Genomic DNA, 22,374 nt, shown 5'->3' with positions numbered 1-22,374 from the left:
GGGCATCTGTACATTCAAAGGATTCAAAAGCCTGTCCATGTTTGAGCTCCATAAACTGTTGCAGTGGTACCTTGCTGTTATGCATGGAAAGGGGCACTGTGAGTAAAGCCTTCGGGCCTGTAACTCTGGCCTTGCTGACCCTTGTGTCAACGGTGATGTCTTGAGGCCAGGAAGTCTAGGCATCACTCAGTAAATGAAGCCTGCACAACAGCAAATAAAGGGGGCTACAGCATTAAAATATTTTTAAAATCAACGTCCTTATTTACTGAGACTGGTGCTTCATGTACCATTACTTTCCCCCCTAAAAAAATGGTTGAGGACACTTGAAAGGGGCAGATCTTACTCTCCACTTTGATGCACAGGGGATGCAATTTGCTACTGCAAAACTGCCTTTGCAGCATGAATTTATGGGCATTTTGTTGATAGCAGATACAAGTGTCAGTTTAATTCAGTCTCCTGGGATCATTAATCAAAAAATACTTCCCACCAGATCTTTCTCAATGACTTATGGAAACAGGTTGAGTGTTGTTAGACGTAAAAAAAATAGCAAGGGCAGAGAAGTAATATGGTTTTAACCAGGAAGGGACAGACTGCTGTTGCTGTGTCTGCAGTGGTATGTATCAAAGCATTTACATAGTGGTTCATTGTCCTAATGCAGTGAAGCATTGACAGCAAAAAAAAGCTAAACCCGTCAGGACGTCACTCACTGAATTATTTTGAAATATGTATGACAGTAAATGAGAAGGTTGTTGATAACATAATCCAAACTAACACCTTACCATGAAGACTGTAGGAAAGGGAACAACAGTATTATTGAGACATGCATTTAGTCATATTTTTCTGCTGACTGGATGTATGTTCTGTCTGACAAGGCAGTAATTGAACTGGATGTACTGTGATTTTTCAGACCTCAAGATTGCACAATGTTAGGACACCAAGAGGACTCATAATGTAATTCCACAGGAACAGAATTCAAATCTCAGCCTTTTTAAAAAATATATATGTATGTTTATCGTTATTATGTTTGTGAATATCTGCTTGGAAGATTGCGGGTAGTGCCTGCTGAAAAATCAGAAGGCAGAATTCCCATGTAAGATTTCCAAGATTCAATGCAATCCATAGTTTCTTGTCCTTCCTCATCACTAAAGAAAGCCAGTATATTATGCAAATATGCCCTGTTCTGCATAAATTTATACAGACTATAGAATACAGCCTTTATTTTTCAAGCGTGGTATTGGATTTCAATGTGCATCTCATCAGTGGGAGATTTCTTAAGACAAAAACTTTTGTTTCTTCATTTTATTTGTGGGCACCAACTTGCTGGAGACAACAAGGAGAACAAAGTATACCGTGGCTTCATTTGCTAAACGAGACAAGCTTTAATATTGATATAATCTGAACAGAATACCAAATGATTGTGTTTGCAGGTATCTGGCACCACCTTCAGAGCTCCTGAAGCACTGACCCAAAATATTTTAATGAAGAAAAGTCTTACAGATTTTAGTAAAACTTTATTGTATTTTGAACTGGGGCATTTAGCCAGGCAACTGCTGACATTGGCAGCCACTGCTTTATAACTGGTGTTATTTTAACCTTCACGGGATTGCAAAGTTCTTAAATATGCATTCTATACTCTTGTCCACTGCCAGCTGTCTATCAAGAAATGCCTTCAAGGATGGGGGGGGGGTGTAAATATCCCCTTATTTATGTATCTACTGAATTCATTTCCCACCCCCCTTCTTCACCAAGGAGCTCAGGATGGCAAACATATCAGTAATAAAAATAGAATTAAATATAATTCAAGTATCCAAGATGCTGGGGAAATTACATCTTTTATTGCTCTAGCACAGCTGTCATTCAGTTTACTGCTTCACAGGTAGCAAGAAACAATTTCTGCTACAGAAATTGTCTCCTACTTCAATAATGTTGATTATCTGACTGGTCGAATATCAAAGAGGGTGGAAGAGCCTCAAAGATGACCGTGGTCCCGTCACCTCACCAATATAGATTTTTATGCATGCATCTTGTGGCCCTTTAGCGCAGGAGAGGACCAACTGTGAAGCTTCTGGAGCCACTTAATTTTTTACTAAAACTCTAGGAGGCAACAATTGGGGTCTGGTTAATTCATATTCCAGGAATTTGTTTCAAGTATTGGAACTGAAGTCAGGTTATCACAGTCCCTCCCCATACCTCTGCCTCTCACCAATTTAGGGAGTTATTTTCTTGCCACCGTTAAGCAACTGGGAGCAAGAAAGCCTTGTCAATCCATTTCAAATTACCCAGAGATCAACCAATATATGCTGCTCTTAACTTCTATCCACCCCTTCCATAGCCAATAGTATTATTTGATGAATATTCAGAAAAGACAGATGAAAGATACACATATTCCTTAATAAAGTTTATTGACATAACTATGCTTAGGAAAATACACTCATGGGTTAATATGTAATTTAGTTTAACACCTTACATTTTGGACAAAGGCTTGTACATAGTTTAGGTAAATAAAAAACCCAGGATATGTGATCTTTTCTGATTTTACATCTATTACAAACATATAAAAGCTCTTCATGCACTACAGTAGAGAGAAAGCATGAAAAAAAATTACCTTTGGTTTAAATTGACAGAATAATACAAGTATTGCACTGTAAAAAGCTTCAAACACGGTGCAACCAAACATAAAATGTTTCAGTGCCAGCTTACAAAAAGTTCTTTAGCTAGTGTGATTTGCTTTTTAGGGGAGGAAAAGGTATATATACACATGTGTGAAACAATTCCTTAAACTACCTGGATGTAATTAATATTGTATTTCAGCTTGTTAGCTACACAATCAAGATTCAATAAACCTAACTGAACCTGTGCTTACAATACATCAGCAAAACAACATACTGAAATCAAAGGCATTATGAGTATTAACTGACCTGTCAGTTTGTTCTGTAGAAAAGATTTAAAGTTCCAGCCCTTAGGTCAATCAATCCCTAAATAGCAGCAATATTAAGATGTGTTGCCAAGTTCCTAGTAATCCATTCTTTAGGCTACTTTTCCAAAAACACTATAGATTCTACTAACTAGCCACACTGTCAAACAACATGAGATAATGCAGGATGTATCAGGCTGGGGTGTTATGACAGGAATTGCTGCTGAGAGAAGCCCTTTAATAAAGGAAGACACTGGAAAGGTGTATCCAAAATTCCTGTGACAATCTCAAAATTCAATTTAAGAAATACCTACTTTAGGCAGAAACACAGTAACTCATCTGTAGTTTAACCCTAATTTCACTAATCCGCTTGCAACATCTAACATTAAGAGAGGAGTGACATTCCATCTTTTACCAGTTTTATTTTTAAACTGTTCAATCACTATAGGTACCTCCTTCTATCCTAACAAAATAGGGGGGAACATACAGGAATTTCAAGTCAATCACAATATCCAATATATCTCAAGACACAACAATTACATCGCTGGAAGATATTATTTTAATACTTAACAGTTTTGCCCTCTCAAGCTCAGAAACACTACCCAACACAGGCACCAACTTCTTCTGTCTTTTCTAGCGTGAAAGTTTTACTCCTGATCATTTGCTAGTAAGATCTTCTGAGTAACATGACAACATTTTCTTGTTTTGTGAAGTCATCTAATGTCATTACTGCTAGTGACACCTCTTTGCCTCTACCTTTTCAACCAACTTTGTTTTTTAAAAAAAATCACAAAAAATGTAGCTTAAGGCCACAAAGGCTTTTACAAAGTGGAAACATCTCTTTTTAAAAAGGCAGAGAAAGAAAAAAAAACTCTACACTGTACTGGAGTTTCCAATCTCTGTCCAAACCTTTTACAAAACAATATTTTACAAAATGACAATATTTTACATCCAACAATAAAGTTGTGTTTAATACTATTCCAACTAATTGGTTAGGAAGACAATTCAGCAGTGTTTAATGGTTCAACATAAATATAGTTGCAACTTGATTCTCAGTTGACAATGATTGTCACAGCCAAAGTAAGTATTCAACACAAGCTATTCACACACAAATAACCAATGTTACACAATTTATTTCTGCCCTAAAGGGATTTTTCTCCCTCAGATCTTTGGCCTCCTATTAGAAAACTCCACCCACCCACCCACTCACCCACTCCACAGAAGTATTAGGTTCCTGTATTCAGTCAAGTTATATTGAAGAAGAACCACAAAAGGTTCTAGCAGAGAGGAGGAGGAGGAAGAGACCGAATACAGCTTAAACTAATGCAAGCGTTAGCAGTCTCCAAGACAAAAGAATAAAAGAGTTTGCTTTAATATTTCTGCAGCAGGTCCAAAAACTATCGTGATAGCCATTCTGAGGCACAGTTTAGCAGGATGTTCTTCTGCGCAAGCCCCAAGAAGTAAACAAGAACCATGCCAGAATACACTCATGGGGTTTGTCCTGGAGAAACGTCCTCACAGATCAGCCTTCGCCTACCTGGTGCCCTCCAGGTGGGACTGGTAGTACATGGCATGGAAGGCATCAGATTGGCAAAAGCTGCTGGGATAGAATGTGCCCTATAGCTTCCATAGATGTTGCTTTGCAGGACTGCAGGTGGCATTTGTATCTACAAATTCAGGAAAAACATAAATCTGAAGGGGGATAGATTCAAAAGACCTGCGGTTTTCTCACTGCTCACACATTCCAAATGCCTCAAACCTTACTGATAACAGACTTGCTTTACTTGTGACTTTCCTCCCAGTGTTTGCAAATTCATAATATATCCAATCATTTCAGCTCCTTTTTATGTCAAGTATAAAAGTATCAGGGTAATTAATTTAAGTTAGAACTTGATGGAACAAGGATCAGGAATTTCTACATCTTCCCTTATTTGTTGTTTTCCAAGATCTTCCTGATAGTGTTGATCATTTCAAATTATTGAATTATGTAATTGCCAACATTTGTCTTTGTCAAGCAGATAAGGAGCACAATCCACCTGGAAATTCTCCTGCACAGGACCCTCTGAAATGAGTATGAGCTGGGCAAGAGTACTTGCAAATTTTAAAATTCACGTGTACTTTTAATGGATTTTTTGCTCTCATTTGACTATTCCATGCTTAGAACTCGACAAGCACCATCCATTAACAAATTAAGTTTCCCATGAAATTTCACATGCATGCCCCTATTAAGTTTAATGGAGGGCAATGAAAAGTTTCTCCCAGCAATAATAAATGCACTAAAACAGCAGAAAGTACTGTCTGCATAAAAATGCATACTATATGAATATATTATCCAACCTTATATACAGAGATATGTATGAACAACCTTCTTGGGGGCACAATCTATTGAGAAGTTCCCCTTTCACAATGGGAGCTATCCATGAGCAGTAATTGGTTCTTAGTGTGGTCTGTGGGATGACATTCCTTTAGTATCATTTGTTCCAAAATCAAATAATTAAAGCTACAACACTGCACAAACTCAGAACCAGAAAATGTGGTCAAGATAAAGAACACTGGCCACAATACGCAACAAACCTGAAAATCAACATTACGGGAAGGAAACCCATTAACAAAAACCAAACATGCATATATAAAGTGTTCATATACACAGAAATAACTAAACTCCTAAAGGCTTAAACTGCATAGGTAAAAATAAAAACAATTATGTGCAACATTTTTTCATCTCTTAAAGCACAAGAAGAAATAAGAACCTTGTCGAAAAGTAGTATTTAACAAATAATGGATTCACTAATCAACAGAAAGGTAGAAAGAACTCCCAAGATTTTGGCTTGCTGATCATGATTGGGGGACCTGAAATGTATATGCAAATTAAATATATGATCATGCAATTATGTTTTCTGTTAGCCAACCTCAACATTTTTCTGAAAGTGCTCGTTTTACAAATAATCTGCCACACAGTGAGTTCTTTAAGCATTCATCATACCAACAGGTGAAAATAACAAAGGCAGATTTTTCTAGAAACAATTGGAGCAATATTTCAATTCCTAGGAGTTTATTTCTATAACACTTTGTTCAACAAGCACAGATGGCCTGTGCACTTGTCACATTGCAAGGAATTATTAACCAGGGATGAGCCTGATGGTCTCACACCCAAGACTCTCATCCTTCCGAACAAGGAGAAGGACAAGAGTGAACCAGGCTGTGCTGTTTACTGAAGACATTATCTCCCTAACCACCCAGTCTGTCTTCAGAAAACCCCCATTCACATACAGCTAAGTATTCTGAATATCAGAACCACAGGGACAGGACCAGTTACTGTTTTCTTCCCATTAGGGGGTGGGAAAACTCACACACTTGGCCTTACCTACACTGCAATGGTGTAGAAATGGAATATGGGGAAGCAGTTCCACATTGTAGCAAGTGTATATAAAACAGGATCAAATAAGGGGTTTTTGAATGGGTGATCACGTTCAAATAAATGCTGATTCATCTTTGACTTTCTCCTAGCAGTAAAGGGGAAAGAGAGAAGGAGCACATGTCTCATACCAGGCTGAAATATCTTCCTGGAATGTAATGACTGGACAGGCCCAGACTGTGGGCTCAGTCAACTGTGTTAATATCTCCTGCTCAAGTCCTATGGAAACAAACAGGACTCTGCAACAGCACAACAGTGCTCTTGCACACTTCTATTATTTTTTTAGAGTCTTTGCAGGAGACACTCTTGGTGGATTGTTCCCCAAGGCTACATTTCTAAACCTACTAACTTGTGAATAGTTCTGCTTCAAGTCAACAGAAATACTCAAGAGATTCCAGGGCTCTATCCCAAGGAGTTCTGCCAATTTAACAAGCCACAGCATGCATACCCTATTTGCCCTCTCTAATCAAAGAGATACAAGTAATTAATTAGTTCAACATTTCATCAAAGGTCAGAAAAACACAACCAACTTTAAAAAGTATAAGCAAACTGAGCTTAAGCAAAGATTCTACAAGAACTGGTACCTAAGCTCTAGAATAAACTGTCATGAAACTGCAGTTTGGTTAATCTTGCCCCTTTGTTGCTTTCTCAAGATAGTACACATTTACTAAATGGCGATTCAGGTGCTTACTGTATTCACCTTCCTTTTTAAATGAACGATCGCAGAATATGCACACATAGGTCTCCTTTGTGGCCTTGGCTTCTGCCACTTCTTGGGATGGTTTCTGATCTTTCTCCTGTGCTGTCCGAGCACCATTTAACCCAGAATCGTCACTGCCTTCTGATATGTTGTCACTTATATCACTGCCCTCGTGACTGTGGATGCCTTCATCCTCTTCCATTTCCTGGTTTTCATTTACTACTGTGCCACTGGACGATGCTGAAACCAGGTCTGCTTTAGTGCCCTTCTCCAGTTTTTCCGGCGACAGCGGTGGAGGAGCTTCTGCTGAGTCTTCAGCCTGCAATTCTTTTGTAGAACTGACATCTTCTGGATGTGGGTTACTCACAGTTTCTCTCTCGCACATTTGTTGTATCTCTTCAGTTTCTTGTATTGGATCAGGATCAGTCACAATCTGCATCTCACAAGTTTCTGTGGTTTCCCTATTTTGGGACAAATCAGGTAAAGCATCTTTTAGTACGCCTGTCTCTTTTTCAAAGGTGGTATTGGAGTCCTCAGACCTGATACAAGGAATGACTGTCAGCTCAATTTCATTCTGAGAAACTGCTTTAATTGTCTCCTCTTCTGCCATGGGCGTTTCTTGCTCTTTCACCTCTAGTTCTATATCCATAGCCTTGTGCGGCACCGCCAGTGATTCATGATCTTGCATGTTCTCCACAGGAACACACTGGCTCTCTCTAACATCAAGGATAACAGTAGGCTGGAGTTCATTGCAAGCATTATCAGTTACCTTACTTTCCTCCTCTTGTATAGCAACAGATTCTTTAGAGAACGGCTCCTCATCTGTGACCTTCTCACAATCAAGCTTTCTGTTGTTCTTACTAGGCTTACTCTTCATATATTTCTTTTTCTTGTTTTTCTTCAGGCAAGAATTTTGCTTTTTGGTGACTTCTAATTTGTTTTCACTCTTTTGAGAGTCCTGACATTTAGGGGACATTTTTTCAGTTTTCTTTTTCTTCTTCACTATAACATCAGTGTCTGCTGCAAAATCTTTTGTCAAAGGAACAGGGGTGGCATCTGCTTTTCTCTTTGCTTTCTTTGCTTTGCCAGATTTCTCTGTCATTTTCTCAGTTTTCACATTTGCCTCTTTGCTTTCAGCAACGGTTTTGCGACTTCGAGTTGTTACGTGGCCTATACCAACACTGCTAGTTGGTTTCTTTTCTTTTGACAGGTTCTCTTCTTTTACAGTTCTCTCACTTTTCTTTTCAGTCATCTCTTTCTTTGCCTGTTCTTGTTCCACGCCCTTATTATCACCACCCACGTTTTCAGAAGTATTCACTTCATTCTTTTTAGTTCGTAGTCTTACTTTTGAGACATCCATTGTGATGTCACAACAGTCAGGGTGCCTGGATTTGATGTGATACTGCAAATTACACTTCTTGGATGCAGCATACTCACAGACTGGGCAAAGGAACTGCCGTGGGCTGACATGGAGTTCAACATGCTTCTTGAAGTTGCTTCGGTCAGCAGTTTTGTAGTCACAATGCGGGCAGGCCAGCGGTTTGGGCCCATCATGAACCTGCCTTGCATGCCGAGTCACTTCATGCTGGTTTGATGCCACATAGCTGCACTGCTCACATTTAAACGGCTTCTCACCTGAAGCAATCAAGAGGGAAATTACCAGTGATTAAATTACAAACAGCAACTCATTTGCACAGCTACAGATTTATACAGTTGCGCATGCTTTTGCATTTCTCAACTTAAAAAAAAAAAAGATTTTACAGTTAACACATTCACAAAAGACAGCAACAAACCAAAAGAAACAAAAACAAACATGCAAGCAACAGCTAATCCACATATTCCATCTATGATAAATACATACCAGGAAAGATCAGTCTACAGTAATACTAGCAATTGGAATCCAAACCAAACTGGTCCACTGAAGGCAGTGTAGAAAAATGGAAATTACAGATGAATAGTAGGCTTACACAAATATTACACCACACCCATATAACCCAGAAGCAATTATTTCCTCAAAAAGGTAAAATGTTTCTGCAGTGCTACCACTCCACCCCCCAACCCAGACATAATACATAGTTCCAGGAGAAAAATACAAACTGACTGGGTGATCAGCAACTCGTACTTGAACATTAAATGTGAGTGTATACTAACAATAAAAACAGAAATCAGTCATTAATATGTACAGCAGCAATCAACTTCACAAATTACATGCATGGAGGGGTTAAAATTCAATGGCTGTTTCAAAAGTTGTCATGAATGCAGGAAACACATTAAAAGTCATGTAGATAAGTGACAATCACAAGAAAGTTTTGCAATGTGAATGCTCCAATTCAGCAATGCCCTCTTCTATTCTGCCCCAACCCCCACTTTTTTTGTTTAACACTCCCAGAACATCAGCATTCTGTGGTTCAATGAGCATTGTTCAGTTCTCAATGGCATGCATTTGGGTTCCCCACCTTTGGGGGAGTATCGAAGTTTTTTTTTATAGTACTGCAAAGGTTTGCATTTCCCCGAGAACTGCTGATTTATTTTCCTCTTCTGCATGGATGCTGCTTTGATGAATACTGGAAACCTAGCTTAACAAGTGGGGAAGGAAGTTCACTCTGTATATTGGGAGGGGGGCTTTCAAAGCTCTTTCTTATCAGCCAGGAGACCGCACAGAGTGAAAAAATAAATAGCAGGGATTACACGTGCAAAGCATCCAGCTAGCCATGGCTGTTTCCACAGCCAATGTAAGCACACAATTAACAACTCACCTACAGGCTGTTTTAGGCTTTAACCTTTGGCGGTCATACACAGGCTACGAATTTCATTCTGCCAATCCCTGCACTGACATATCAGACATTTAACGAATACAGCCACAATCCTAACCACCACGGCTCTCTTGAATTGCCTTTTTACCAACCTGAATGCGTGCGCATGTGCCTGGTTAAATGAGTCTTCTGAGAACTTGAATAAGGACACATGGAACACCGATAGGGACGCTCTCCTATTAAAACAGATAAAATAAACACAAATTAAAAATCCTTAAATTGCTCATAGAGGATTGAACTGCACAAACACACAAACAAACACACACACGATAACACAAAATAATTGAGCTGGACAATTTGGTGAGAGAAAAGTGGCATAAAAATGTTGTTTCATCTTAAAACCGGACTAGGATTTTGGTTTAAACATCTTCCTTCCTGGTCTAATATACCTGGCAAATACCTCAAATATAAATTATCCCTAAAATAACTAGCATCCCTCACCTAAATAGTAATTCACCTGCTCTATAAATATGACATAAACACTAAATGAAACCAGGGTTAACTATTTTTTTAAGCCTCTCTTGCAGAGGTGCGTGTGTGTGAGACTATTTTATAGTTTGCATTTGGGTTGAAGTGATTTCTATCCATGATATTTGTAAATTTTACAACAACTCTAGAAACAATCTAGGGGGTTTTTTTATTCCCATATTGCAGGTATTGTTGCTGAAAAATAGCTGCTTGTCTAAACCTGCCAACATAATGGCTGGGACAAGTTTCACAGGGGGGAAAGCACTGGGACATCCGATCTCGGTGATCATGGGCAGGAGGCGGAGTTACGCTAAGACCAGACCATGTCATTACCGAGGAGGCAGGTTTAGTCGTTGTCTGAGGACTATCCCTGCCTCCGGGTCTGGCCTTGACCGGATGGATACTGGAATCAACAGGGGAAACCCACATGACCTGAAAGTGTTGCTGTGCAATGCCAGGTCAATGATGAATAAAACCACTGCCATCCACGACTTGATTGTGGATGGAGGATTTGACCTGGCATGTGTGACGGAGACCTGGCTGGAGGAAGCAGATGGGCCTGTCCTTGCCGCTGCTTGCCCACCAGGTTTCTCTTACGCACAGCAACCCAGGTCATGTGGGCGGGGAGGGGGGGTTGCAGTGATTTTTAGGAAGTCACTAGCTTGCACCAGGCGTCCTACTGGGAAGATCCAGCTCTCTGAGTGCATGTTCTGGAAGTTGGGCAATAGGGGCAGTACAGGATTCCTTTTGGTGTACCGACCTCCCCGCTGCACCAAGGATTCCCTGTCCGAGCTGCTTCAGGTCGTGGCGGATTTTCTCCTGGAGACACCTAGTTTGGTTGTCCTAGGGGATTTTAACATCCATGCCGACACGACCTTACAAGGGGCTGCTCGGGACTTCGTGGAAAGCATGGCCTCCATGGGGCTGTCCCTGAATAAGTTTGGCCCAACTCATAGTCATGGACATGCCTTAGACCTGGTGTTCACCTCTAGTGACGTGGGTGATCTGACACTAAGTAAAAGTGAAACAAAAGAAGTGCCATGGTCAGATCACTTCCTGGTGCAACTGGACTTCTCCGCGACCCTTCCCCTCTGCAGGGAGGTGGGACCAATTCGGATGGTCCGCCCCCGCCACTTAATGGATCCAAATGGTTTCCAGAGAGTGGTAGGGGATGCTTTAGCCCATGTTGATGGCCTTTCAGCTGATTCCCTGGTGGCCCGCTGGAATGCGGAGTTAACCAGGGCTATCGACTGTCTGGCTCCGAAGCGCCCTCTCCGATTGCATGGAGCCCGAACAGCCCCGTGGTTTTCTTCGGAGCTGAGGGCGATGAAACAATCGTTGAGACGGTTAGAGCGTCGGTGGCAGAAAACTCACTCCGAATCTGACCGGACACAGGTTAGAGCTCAACGTCGAGCCTACCAAGTGGCGATAGCGACGGCGAAGAAGACTTTCTTCACCGCCTCTATTGCATCTGCAGAAAATAGTAGCAGGAGACTCTTTCAGGTGGTTCGCAATTTAACAGAACCACCTTTACCACCGGGGCCTTGTAAAGACCCCAAGATCTCCTGCAACGATTTTGCAAAGTTTTTTGCAGATAAAATCACTCATATTCGGAAGGAGCTAGACACCACCGTGGGAGCAGGGCCGGGGCGGGAGAGTGCTAGAGCTCTGTCTGGTCAAGTTGCATGGAATCAATTTCAATCCGTTACCCCCGAGGATGTGGACAGGCTGCTTGGACGCGTGAAACCAACCACCTGTCTCCTTGATCCTTGCCCATCCTGGCTAATAAAAGCAAGCCGGGAAGGGCTGGGCGATGGGCTCTGCGGGGTGGTGAATGCTTCCCTCTGTGAGGGAACATTCCCAGATCCGCTGAAAGAGGCGGTCATTAAACCGCTTCTTAAAAAACCATCTTTAGACCCGGCCAGTATGGCCAACTATCGCCCAGTCTCAAATCTTCCATTCTTGGGCAAGGTGATTGAGCGCGTGGTTGCTGAACAACTCCAGGCACGCCTGGAGGATGCGGACCATTTGGATCCCTTCCAATCGGGATTCAGGCCTCACCATGGGACTGAAACTGCCTTGGTCGCGCTGGTTGATGATCTCCGGCGAGCTAGGGACAAAGGTGAGAGTTGTTTCCTGGTTCTGCTGGATCTCTCAGCGGCCTTTGATACAATCGACCATAACATCCTTCTGGACCGTCTAGAGGGGCTGGGAGCTGGGGGCACTGTTATACAGTGGTTTCGCTCCTTCCTCCTGGGCCGTGTTCAGAAAGTGGTGGTGGGGGATGAGTGTTCAGACCCCTGGGCCCTCACTTGTGGGGTGCCTCAGGGTTCCGTCCTCTCCCCCATGCTTTTTAACATCTATATGAAGCCGCTGGGAGAGATCATCAGGGGGTTTGGACTGGGTGTCCATCAATATGCAGATGATACCCAGCTCTACCTCTCTTTCAAATCAGAACCAGTGAAGGCAGTGAAGGTCCTGTGTGAGTGCCTGGAGGCGGTTGGAGGATGGATGGCGGCTAATGGATTGAAGTTGAATCCTGACAAGACAGAAGTACTGTTTTTGGGGGACAGGAGGCGGGCTGGTGTGGAGGACTCCCTGGTCCTGAATAGGGTAACTGTGCCCCTGAAGGACCAGGTGCGCAGCCTGGGAGTCATTTTGGACTCACAGCTGTCCATGGAGGCACAGGTCAATTCTGTATCCAGGGCAGCTGTCTACCAACTCCACCTGGTACGCAGGCTGAGACCCTACCTGCCCGCAGACTGTCTCGCCAGAGTGGTGCATGCTCTGGTTATCTCCCGCTTGGACTACTGCAATGCGCTCTACGTGGGGCTACCTTTGAAGGTGACTCGGAAACTACAACTAATCCAGAATGCGGCAGCTAGACTGGTGACTGGGGGCGGCTGCCGAGACCACATAACACCGGTCTTGAAAGACCTACATTGGCTCCCAGTACGTTTCCGAGCACAATTCAAAGTGTTGGTCTTGACCTTTAAAGCCCTAAACGGCCTCGGCCCAGTATACCTGAAGGAGCGTCTCCACCCCCATCGTTCTGCCCGGACACTGAGGTCCAGCTCCGAGGGCCTCCTGGCGGTTCCCTCATTGCGAGAAGTAAAGCTACAGGGAACCAGGCAGAGGGCCTTCTCGGTAGTGGCGCCCGCCCTGTGGAACGCCCTCCCAGCAGATGTCAAAGCGATAAATAACTACCTGACATTCAGAAGACATCTTAAGGCAGCCCTGTTCAGGGAAGTTTTTAATCTGTGATATTTTATTGTATTTTTTGTTTCTATGGAAGCCGCCCAGAGTGGCTGGGGAAACCCAGCCAGATGGGCGGGGTACAAATAATAAATTATTATTATTATTATTATTATTATTATTATTATTATTATTATAATTCTTGGCTGAAGCAAGATTTAAACCAGGGAATTCCTGCCTCCCATTCTTAGCTAAACATCTACAAATGCAATCATCAAGTGCAAGCGCCCCTGAACTCACAAGGACACTCTGCAACCTCCCACATACTCTTACAGAAAATAAGCAGCAGCAAAATTCTCTCCCACCATTTCCAGCACTGCTGCTCAAATTACAGAAAATTCCAGTTCTCCCTCAACTCCTTTTGCAAGGTCAGAGGGGATGGGAGAGAGACTGTGTTCTCTCAGACTTGTCCTGAGGTCCGAGCAAAGGTAAATGATAGGGATGAACAATTTTTTGAGGGAAACTGTCTGACCTTGGTGAAGAAATCAAAAATTGTAGCTACAACAGTCTCTCATCTTCAGGTACCCCCACCCCTATTTTCCCAAATGTTTTCCCTTGGACACAACTGCTTCAAGGAGCGTCAAACACCTTCTGGCAGAGCCATGCAACCCTCCTCCCCATTCCCCATTCATCTTTCCTGTGTGAGAGGCCAGTAGTTTGGCCCTTCTTGACCAAGGCTATCCAGGCACCTTGGTCAAACACCTGTACATCTCATTTTCAATGGGAGACACTTAAACAAGTACTTCACATTAAAATGTACTGTGCTGAGGTTTGGCTGGATTATGCTCTAACTCAATGACCTCTAAAAGGTGTTATGGGACCCATTACCAGGTGGTAGCCTAATAAAATTTCTCCTAAAAACTCAGTTTCTATCAGACTTTTGCTAACATACATTTTTTGACACAGTCTGCACCAGTTTCATAACAGCAGCAATGAAATTGACTGACTGTCCCTATTGTTTATACCACGGGTCTCGCAACCTTTCAAGACCTGAAGTCACAGCTGTAAACCTAAAGAAACTGTTGAGTCCAACACAAAATACTGATTTCAAGGGTGATGGCAGAGGAAAGGGATTGATGTTCAGATTTCTCCCCATAAAAAACACGTACACATACACAAAACAAGTATGACCAGAAACAATAGCAGGCAAGTCAAAATGAAACAATCCCCCAAAAAAACACAACAAACAGACAAAACTCAAATCAAAAAATCAAAAATCATGTAGGAGGGAAAGGGAAACTGTATGGGCACAAAGGGGAGTGCCTGAGGACACCATAGTGCCTGTGAGTGCCACACTCTAAGTATACAAAGTTGTATTGGGGTGTCTTTCTTCTCCCCTTCACTCTTTTGGTCGCAAATATAGTATTACCACTTATTTGGGGTCAGCATCAAATGATTTAAAAAATACAACTTACTTTTTTTCATTTAGCAGAAACTGGCCAGCACAAGGAAAAGAGATCACAATGAGGAACAGAATTCTGCACATATATCCATAACTCAACTATTTATCACATTATGTCTGGTACAAGGTTACATTCTACATAGCATTACTCGAGCGGATATGTATCTAAAGCTAGAGCAAAATTCTGAAGTCTTTTAGATGGGAGAACAGGGGCTATACACCACTTGAATCTAAGATCACTAGAATATGCTACTGAACTTCAAGCACTTCCTTTTGCCTAATAATTCAAGCATGCACATGCCTGCCTGGCTTTCACTCCTGGCACCGCTGCAAGTTTTGTCTCCACTAATTATGACTAGTCTGTTTTTCTGCCCTTTAACAATGGTTTTATACGCAGAAATCTATAGGTGAAGATATTCATGGCAACAGTATCGCCTGGCAATTTCTGCAATAAAGGGGCGAGGATAGGATTCAAAAGTGATCAGCTACACTCTCCATTCCAAGCAGAATAGTTAGGGGAGGAAGAATGCTTTCCTACAGCACCTAATGAATCTGCAACATTGCAAAGGAACAGCAAGATGGTCTCAGTTTCTGAACATATTAAGTAATCCACTACAGCCTCACAACTCCTTCTGTAAAAGTCTGCCACCTTGAAAAGAATCCAAGCCTGAATCATGACGGTTGTTTCTGCTCTATTAATGCAAAATCTGAGCAAAAGTGGCAAAAGAATGCAGGCCCCCAGTGCATACTATATATGATGAAGCTGAAATTCCCAAGCCTGGCAACTTGTGCTGGCTTGAATTCTCTTCATCCGTAGAACATAATTACATCCAATACTGGATTGAAATCCCTATCCACATTTTTTTTTATATTCAACTGCTATATCCTGATTCTAGAAGTGCACTTAAATTGCTGTGTCACATCAAGTCTCATAGTTGCTAAAGAATGATCCTCTGCTTGGCAGGAGAAGCACAGCCACAAAGCTTCCTTACTTGCCAAACAGAACTTTCCGAACCCGGGGGCGGGGGGGGGGGGGGGCAGGGAGAAGCACAGAGTTGCAAAAATATTGAGGCAGCTGGAAGGATCCAACATGCCACCTCTGTGAGCAAACCTAGGCCTGCCCAACCAGTATCTGGTCCCAATGATTGGCTTGGGATGAGGATTAGGCCAAAGAATTCGTAGAAAAATATGAGGTTTGACGGATGCTCGTCATTTTGGAACTGCACTATTCTTCCACTACCACTAGGTCCCTTAAGCACTGCCCTAATTGCAGCTACAAGCTTAAATAGCTCAACTACCACTGTCACTTTTAACTCAAACAAATTGTTTCTGACTTCATTTTAAAATTAACTTCAAAAGCCAAGTCTACTTTTAGTGATTTCTGGCAATTTTGTTATTTTCCTGTTCTGCATTTCTTCAAAAAAATAACTTGGACACAAATGTTTTGTGAGGGTTTTATACAAACAAACCAAAAACGTTGAGCAGAGAAAAACAAATCAGCTGACTGTGGCAAAGTATTTTCAAAAGCAAAAACCACCATTGTTCCCTTACTAGAGCTAATTTTCAGTATATAAACATCTATTTTACTGGTGATTATTTAAAATTTGATTGGAGAAAATTGTAATTCTCAAAATACACTCATTCTCCTTACAACCTATCAGTGAGAATCAGCAAATATCACCTCCCCTGCCACACACAGATGTAATGAATTGTGTTTAGCTGTATTGTTTTACCCATTAGCTCTAATGTAAAACACAATACTCCTGGTACACATAAGCCAATCATTCAAAATCAGAAAGTGCTAGTTTATAGCACAATTTATAACATGATGGCAAACAAGTGCAAAAGCACTCAAATCCAGCACACCCAAACAGCCAAACCTAAGAAACAGATACAACACTCACCTGTATGAGTTCGAATATGTTGCACATAGTTGTTCTTCCGGTCCGAGAAGTAGGAGCATTGTGAGCATGTGTACACTTTCCGTGGGAAATGGTTTCTTAAATGCTTCTTCCAGTGATATTCACTGACAGTTGTGTATGTGCAGATGGTGCATTTGTAGACCCTCTCATTTTCTCCAGCTTTGTTGTGGTGCTTCAAATGAGCCAGATAGTGATCATACCTGTTAGTGTTGTAGCCACAGCGATCACATCTAATGGGCCCCTTGGAGAAATCAACTTCATCTGTAGCACTGGAGGCAGCTTCTTTAACTTGGCCATGCTTCTCAGCTTTTTCTTCTACAATGAATCTCTTGGCACTGTGAACCCGAATGTGATGGACAAACTCCTTCTCTGACTCTGCCTCATACTGACACGGCTTACAGCGAAATGGTTTGTTCTTCAAGCTCTTATATTTGTCATCTGCACTCTCTGGAGTATCTACCACCTCCAACGGGTAGCCCTTGTCTTGGCTGCAAGTATGAGGAACAGAAGGCTCCGTCAGTTCTGCCATTTCCACATTACGAACCTCAGAAGCGTCAAGGGATCCCAGATCCATATCTTCCAGGCGTCTATGGTTGTTCTCCACGCCCTGGGCTTCATCTATTCCTTCTCCATCGCTGTCTGAAAAGTTGGCATTGCCGACGGTTGTCAGTTCAGCCATTTGCCTCTCTTCACCAACCATGTAATCACAACAGTTGCCATTAACTTCTCCTGTCAGGGCCACATTTGCCAGCATAATAAGCTGTGGAGCTGCTAGCTCAGCTTTGGAAAGTTCCGAAAAGTCATACATGTCATTTGGCAAAGCCATGCCAAGGTTAGTATTTCCAGGGAACAGGCCACTGCCACCAGACTGCCCCAGCACTTGCATTGCCATATTAACAGTTCTGTTAAAAAGGGAGGGAAAGATTGTTTAAGTGTCTGTCTAGAAATTATTATGTAATAATCCAAAACTGAGAACACTTCCAACAACAGTGAAAATTTAATTATGATACTTATCTTGATTAAGAGAAACTGTGGTCAAATATGGCCACATTTTCCACAAAGTCAAACTTTAAATTGCATCATGATTTCATTTTATAGCAAAGTGTCAGCGTCCTTCCCTCCTAGCATGCTCCCAGGCAAGGACTTTATATTTCAAACAAGTTGTTCACATTTAATCTTTCTGTGTGCACAATTGCCATGCTAAATTCCACAATTGTATTTGTTCCAGTTACACTGTTATTCTGCTGCTTGCTGTCCACACTAGTGCCCATCACTACCTATTTCTGTACCTGCACACACACTGCATTAAAATAGATCCACTGGAAGTAGCTGGGGATTTCTTTAATACTAATGTCTTGCACAATAATTATATTTGGCGGGGGCAGGTGGCTGTATCCAAAACAATTTGGAATGTCCTACAGTCCCTTTTTACTCTTAAAAGCACAAGCACACTTTCCCCAGACTGCAAAAAAATCACAGCAGCAATGAAATATTTAAATTATGATAAAGAGTTATTGCGCAAAGCCTATGTATTTTAATGTGTGGAGATCTTCAGAGAACAGCTCCTTTGAACTGGGTTGCTTAAATTCAAGCACATTTTCAGCATGCAGCAATTGGTAGTAATGGGTCTTTTTCATTTGATATTGTGGGGAAATAGATTTGGCTCAGGTGAGGAGCAAATGTGGATAGTGGCCATCCAATGAAATGTCACCACACATGAGAAACTTTTTGACAAACCACCTACCAAAAAGTGTGCTAAATGAGCTTCTATGCCAGTGGTGACTAGATATGCAGCAGGATATACAGTATATATTTTTTCTTATCAGATTTCCTTCAGTATGATGAAATCAGGATTATATGCTTAAAAGGCACAACTAAAATTTTTGTGACATGTGCATGCTGCAAAAAAATTATCTGAATGCACTGATTCCACAATAAACTCCAACTATAAGCACACCTACACCCAAGCATGCTTCATTTAACAGCAAACACCAAGAGCCTTGTAACCTAGCCAAGTGTGAATAAGGTTATTAATTATAAATAACTGGTTATCACTTTAAAAACATGTCTAGGATCCAAAGCATTAAATCTGAAGGCCACACTATTCATCTTGAAATGAAAAGCTGAAACTAGGCATATTTTAGTTAAATGTGCAGGGTTTTATGAATACTGATAACAGTTGTAGTCAAACAATGCTTTGTCTTTTCCAGAACATTACAAGGAAAAATAGATTTAAAGTGCTAATTGTTTTGAGATGTCTCATGGGAAGATAATTGTTGATTAACTATTATTAATTCTTTAGAAGCTAGCATGTGGTCCAATAATTCTGTATAAAGCAGGCTTCCTCAACCTCTGCCCTCCAGATGTTTTTGGCCTACAACTCCCATGATCCCTAGCTAGCAGGACCAGTGGTCAGGGATGATGGAAATTATAGTCTCAAAACATCTGGAGGGCCAAGGTTGAGAAAGCCTGGTATAAAGGATGAGAGTGGGTAAATAGTTGTCATTGCTCCTTTGCTTCGGAAAACCAACTTTCAACACCAAATTTGAATAAAAAGAGCAATTAAACAATGATGGTCTAGATTAAATATGCTTTAATCCAATGCACTTTATTTCTAAACACCAAAATCCTCTAGGCCACAGCACCAGAGTTAGTTGTAATGCAATACTGCAGAAGTCCCTACCAAGCAAGGAGCTCTTACCACAATGGGAAAGGCCATGTTAAAAATATATTTTGCTATGGCCTTCTTGAAAGCCAGAACCAAAGTTCAAACAAATGCTAACTGGAAGACAGTTCCATTATTGCAGAACCATCACAGCAGCATACACACAGACAAGTCCTCAAACACAGAACTTGGATTACAAGACCTGGCTTGGGCCTTACTTCCCGTTGTACTACTACAGTTAAATCATTTCAGAAACCTTTCCACAGGCCAGACTTCTTAAAACCTACTCAGAGTTGTTGTTCTACTGATACAATTACCTACACTGCACAAGTAAAAAATAAAACAGCGAAGCTACCTGGAGTAAGGTATCATGTAACCATACATGTTCTTTGAATTACTGTATTTCAAAGTAAATACCTACAGACCAGATATATCCCCACACTATGGAGGGATTCACAGCAAAACAGGAATGGCTGTCGGTGATGTGTATTTTTGTGCAATTCAGGATTTGTTTTCAAAACTGAAAATGCAGACACCATGGCTTTCTCGGCTCCCTTCTCTTCTACCAAGGTACTGAAGAAAAGCTCAAACACACACACATTCCTCAACAAAGTGTGTTTGGCAAGTTACTTGGTCTTGAAATTAGTCAACCAACAGCAGGGTGGGGATTGTATTTAAATAAAATGCTGGTCTCGTTTTTGGCCTAAACGCAAACGAGCTCAATGACCTACATACACAATGTTATCAAGGCAGAAAGTAAAAAGAACTAGCAGTGTTTTAAAGTCTGGAAGCTTTCAAATGCCGATGGTCTTTTATTCAGCCTCCTGCACGTTTGCTGAGAAATTAAATTCCAAGTTTTTACTCCCAAGTAAAGGAACGTGAGGCCGCAGATATTCGCCGAAAAAAAGCTCACAATGGGAGAAGCCCGTTACCAAATTGTGTGTACCATCAGCCCCAACCACCATCGACTGCCGCTGCTGCTGTTGCATTCCAGAAATAGGCATTCGGCCATTTTCTCAAATACCAAGTAGAAGCACAAAGCAGCTCTCTTTGCAAAACTCTTGCCTGCAGCGCACCACGCACAAACTCACCGAAGTCGGTGCTGCTGCTCGGGAAGCGGGGGGTGGGGGTGGGAGGGGGTTGCCTCGTCAACCCACTTCGCCCCCCTTTCCTTCAACCTTACCCCCCAACTACCACACCCGTCCCCCAAAAAGTTACAACTCTCCAGCAACTTTATAAAGAAGGGGGGGGAGTGGGCGAGGGCGAAGATTTGCCCAACTTCCTCTCACCCCACCCCCACCCAACACTCCCCCGCCCCCCACCCCAAGAGAAGGAGGGCTGGGGCTTTTTCCTTTCTCCCCCGAGACCTAAGCAATGCAGGGGAGATTTTGTTGCCAGGTTGTTCTGCAACGTCTCCCCCCCTCCCCCCACCGCCGCCCACCCCCCAATACATACACATGCAACTTCCCACGGAGACACGCCACGAGTCTCCCTCTCGTTCCCTTCGAGGGTGGGGGCGGAGAAGGAAGCTGGGGGAAGGACTCAGTAGGGTGGTAATAGGTTGGCGATGGGGGGGGGAGGGAGTTGAGAGAGTTAAGTTCCGTACTTTCCTCCTCCAAGGAAAACGTGGTTGGAGGTGGGGGGCTGGGGAACGTGACCCGAGGCCCACCCGATTTCCACACCCGCCCCGCTTTGCTGAGGGTGGGGGACGCGCGAGCCTCCCCCTCGCCCCATCCATCCCTCGGCACCGGAGAGCGCAAGGTCACCGCGCGGCGCACAAAAGCGGCAACTCACGGCGAAGAGGCCCAGCGGCGGGGGAGGGCGAGAAATCGCTGTCCAGCTCCACCACGCAGGGCGGCGGCTGAAGCTGCGGAGGCCTCGTCGGCTCGCTCTCGGCCCGGGAGACGGCGGCGGCGGCGAAGGCGGCTCCTCCCCGCCAAGCCTTCCTTCCGGCCACCGGGGACTAACGGCCGTTGGTCTTGGCGGCGGAGGAGAGGCTGTTCCTCAGGGGGGGGCTCCTCCGGCGGCTTCCTTCCTGAGAGGCCCCTCAGCCAGCCAGCCTGCCTGCCTGCCTGGCTTTCCCCCCCGCCCGGCCGCCCTCACTCCACCCACTCCGGCGACGCCGTCCCATGCGCAGCAGCAGCAAGCAGCCGCCCTCAGATCAGCCCTGGACAGCGCCACAGGCTCGCTCCCGCTCCCCTTCCTCCCTCCCAACGCCGCCAGCACCACCAACGCGGCGGCGGCGGGGCAACTCACCGCCTCTCCTCCGAGGCCAAAGGGAGTCGAGGGGGCGACGACGGCGACCAGCCTCCCCTCAGCGCCCAGACGAACGGGCGGCGGCGCGCATTCCAGCACTCACCACGCGCGTGGCAACGGCAGCCACGGCGAGCGAGCGAGGAGGCCCGCCCAAGCCCAGGCAGTTATTGCCCCGGTCCCGCCCCTTTCCTCATGGCGCGTCCCCTCTTCTCCCTCCCCCTCCTCACGGCGCCTTGTTAGGCCAGGTCACGCTTAGGCTGCCTCACGAGCAAGGCCTGGCCAAGTGCTGGCGGCTGTGTTAGAAGAGCAGCAGCCAGCCGTAGCTTGTGACTCTGCCAGGTTGCTTCGATAACTCTTGCCTCGTTTTGTGTTAGCCCCAGACAAGCAGCTGGAGGAGGTTTATCGAGGGGGGTGGCGCGGTGTAGGCCCTGAGTTAAGGCACTTCCTCTTCTCCTCACCCAAGATTTACCACAGATGTTGCACAGCCCCTGCTTTTGGGGCCTCCGTTGGTTCGTTATCTACCACCTCAGAAGAACCTACTTAATAAACACATACAAAAAACAC

At 43.5% G+C, this 22,374-nt stretch overlaps 1 protein-coding gene across 4 annotated transcripts; it reads right to left on the bottom strand.

Moving 5' to 3' along the window:
• Positions 1-2,386: 2,386 nt before the first annotated feature.
• On the bottom strand, positions 2,387-22,374 carry REST (RE1 silencing transcription factor). Of its 4 annotated transcripts, none has more exons than XM_083419648.1 (4): positions 21,811-22,374; positions 16,872-17,791; positions 9,935-10,018; positions 2,387-8,664 (listed from the first exon to the last, which is right to left on the bottom strand). In XM_083419648.1, the coding sequence occupies exons 2-4, from the start codon at positions 17,779-17,781 to the stop codon at positions 6,953-6,955; spliced, it is 2,706 nt and encodes a 901-aa protein (XP_083275774.1). In that variant the 5' UTR covers positions 17,782-17,791; positions 21,811-22,374; the 3' UTR covers positions 2,387-6,952. The 4 variants fall into 4 exon arrangements, with proteins under 4 accessions (XP_083275774.1, XP_083275773.1, XP_083275775.1 ...); XM_083419647.1 differs by having other exon boundaries at positions 21,349-21,841; XM_083419649.1 differs by lacking the exon at positions 21,811-22,374 and adding an exon at positions 21,010-21,746.

Source organism: Podarcis tiliguerta (assembly GCF_965153285.1).
Source record: "Podarcis tiliguerta genome assembly, chromosome: 17".
Lineage (NCBI taxonomy): Eukaryota > Metazoa > Chordata > Lepidosauria > Squamata > Lacertidae > Podarcis > Podarcis tiliguerta.
This window is presented reverse-complemented; position numbering and strand designations above follow the sequence as displayed.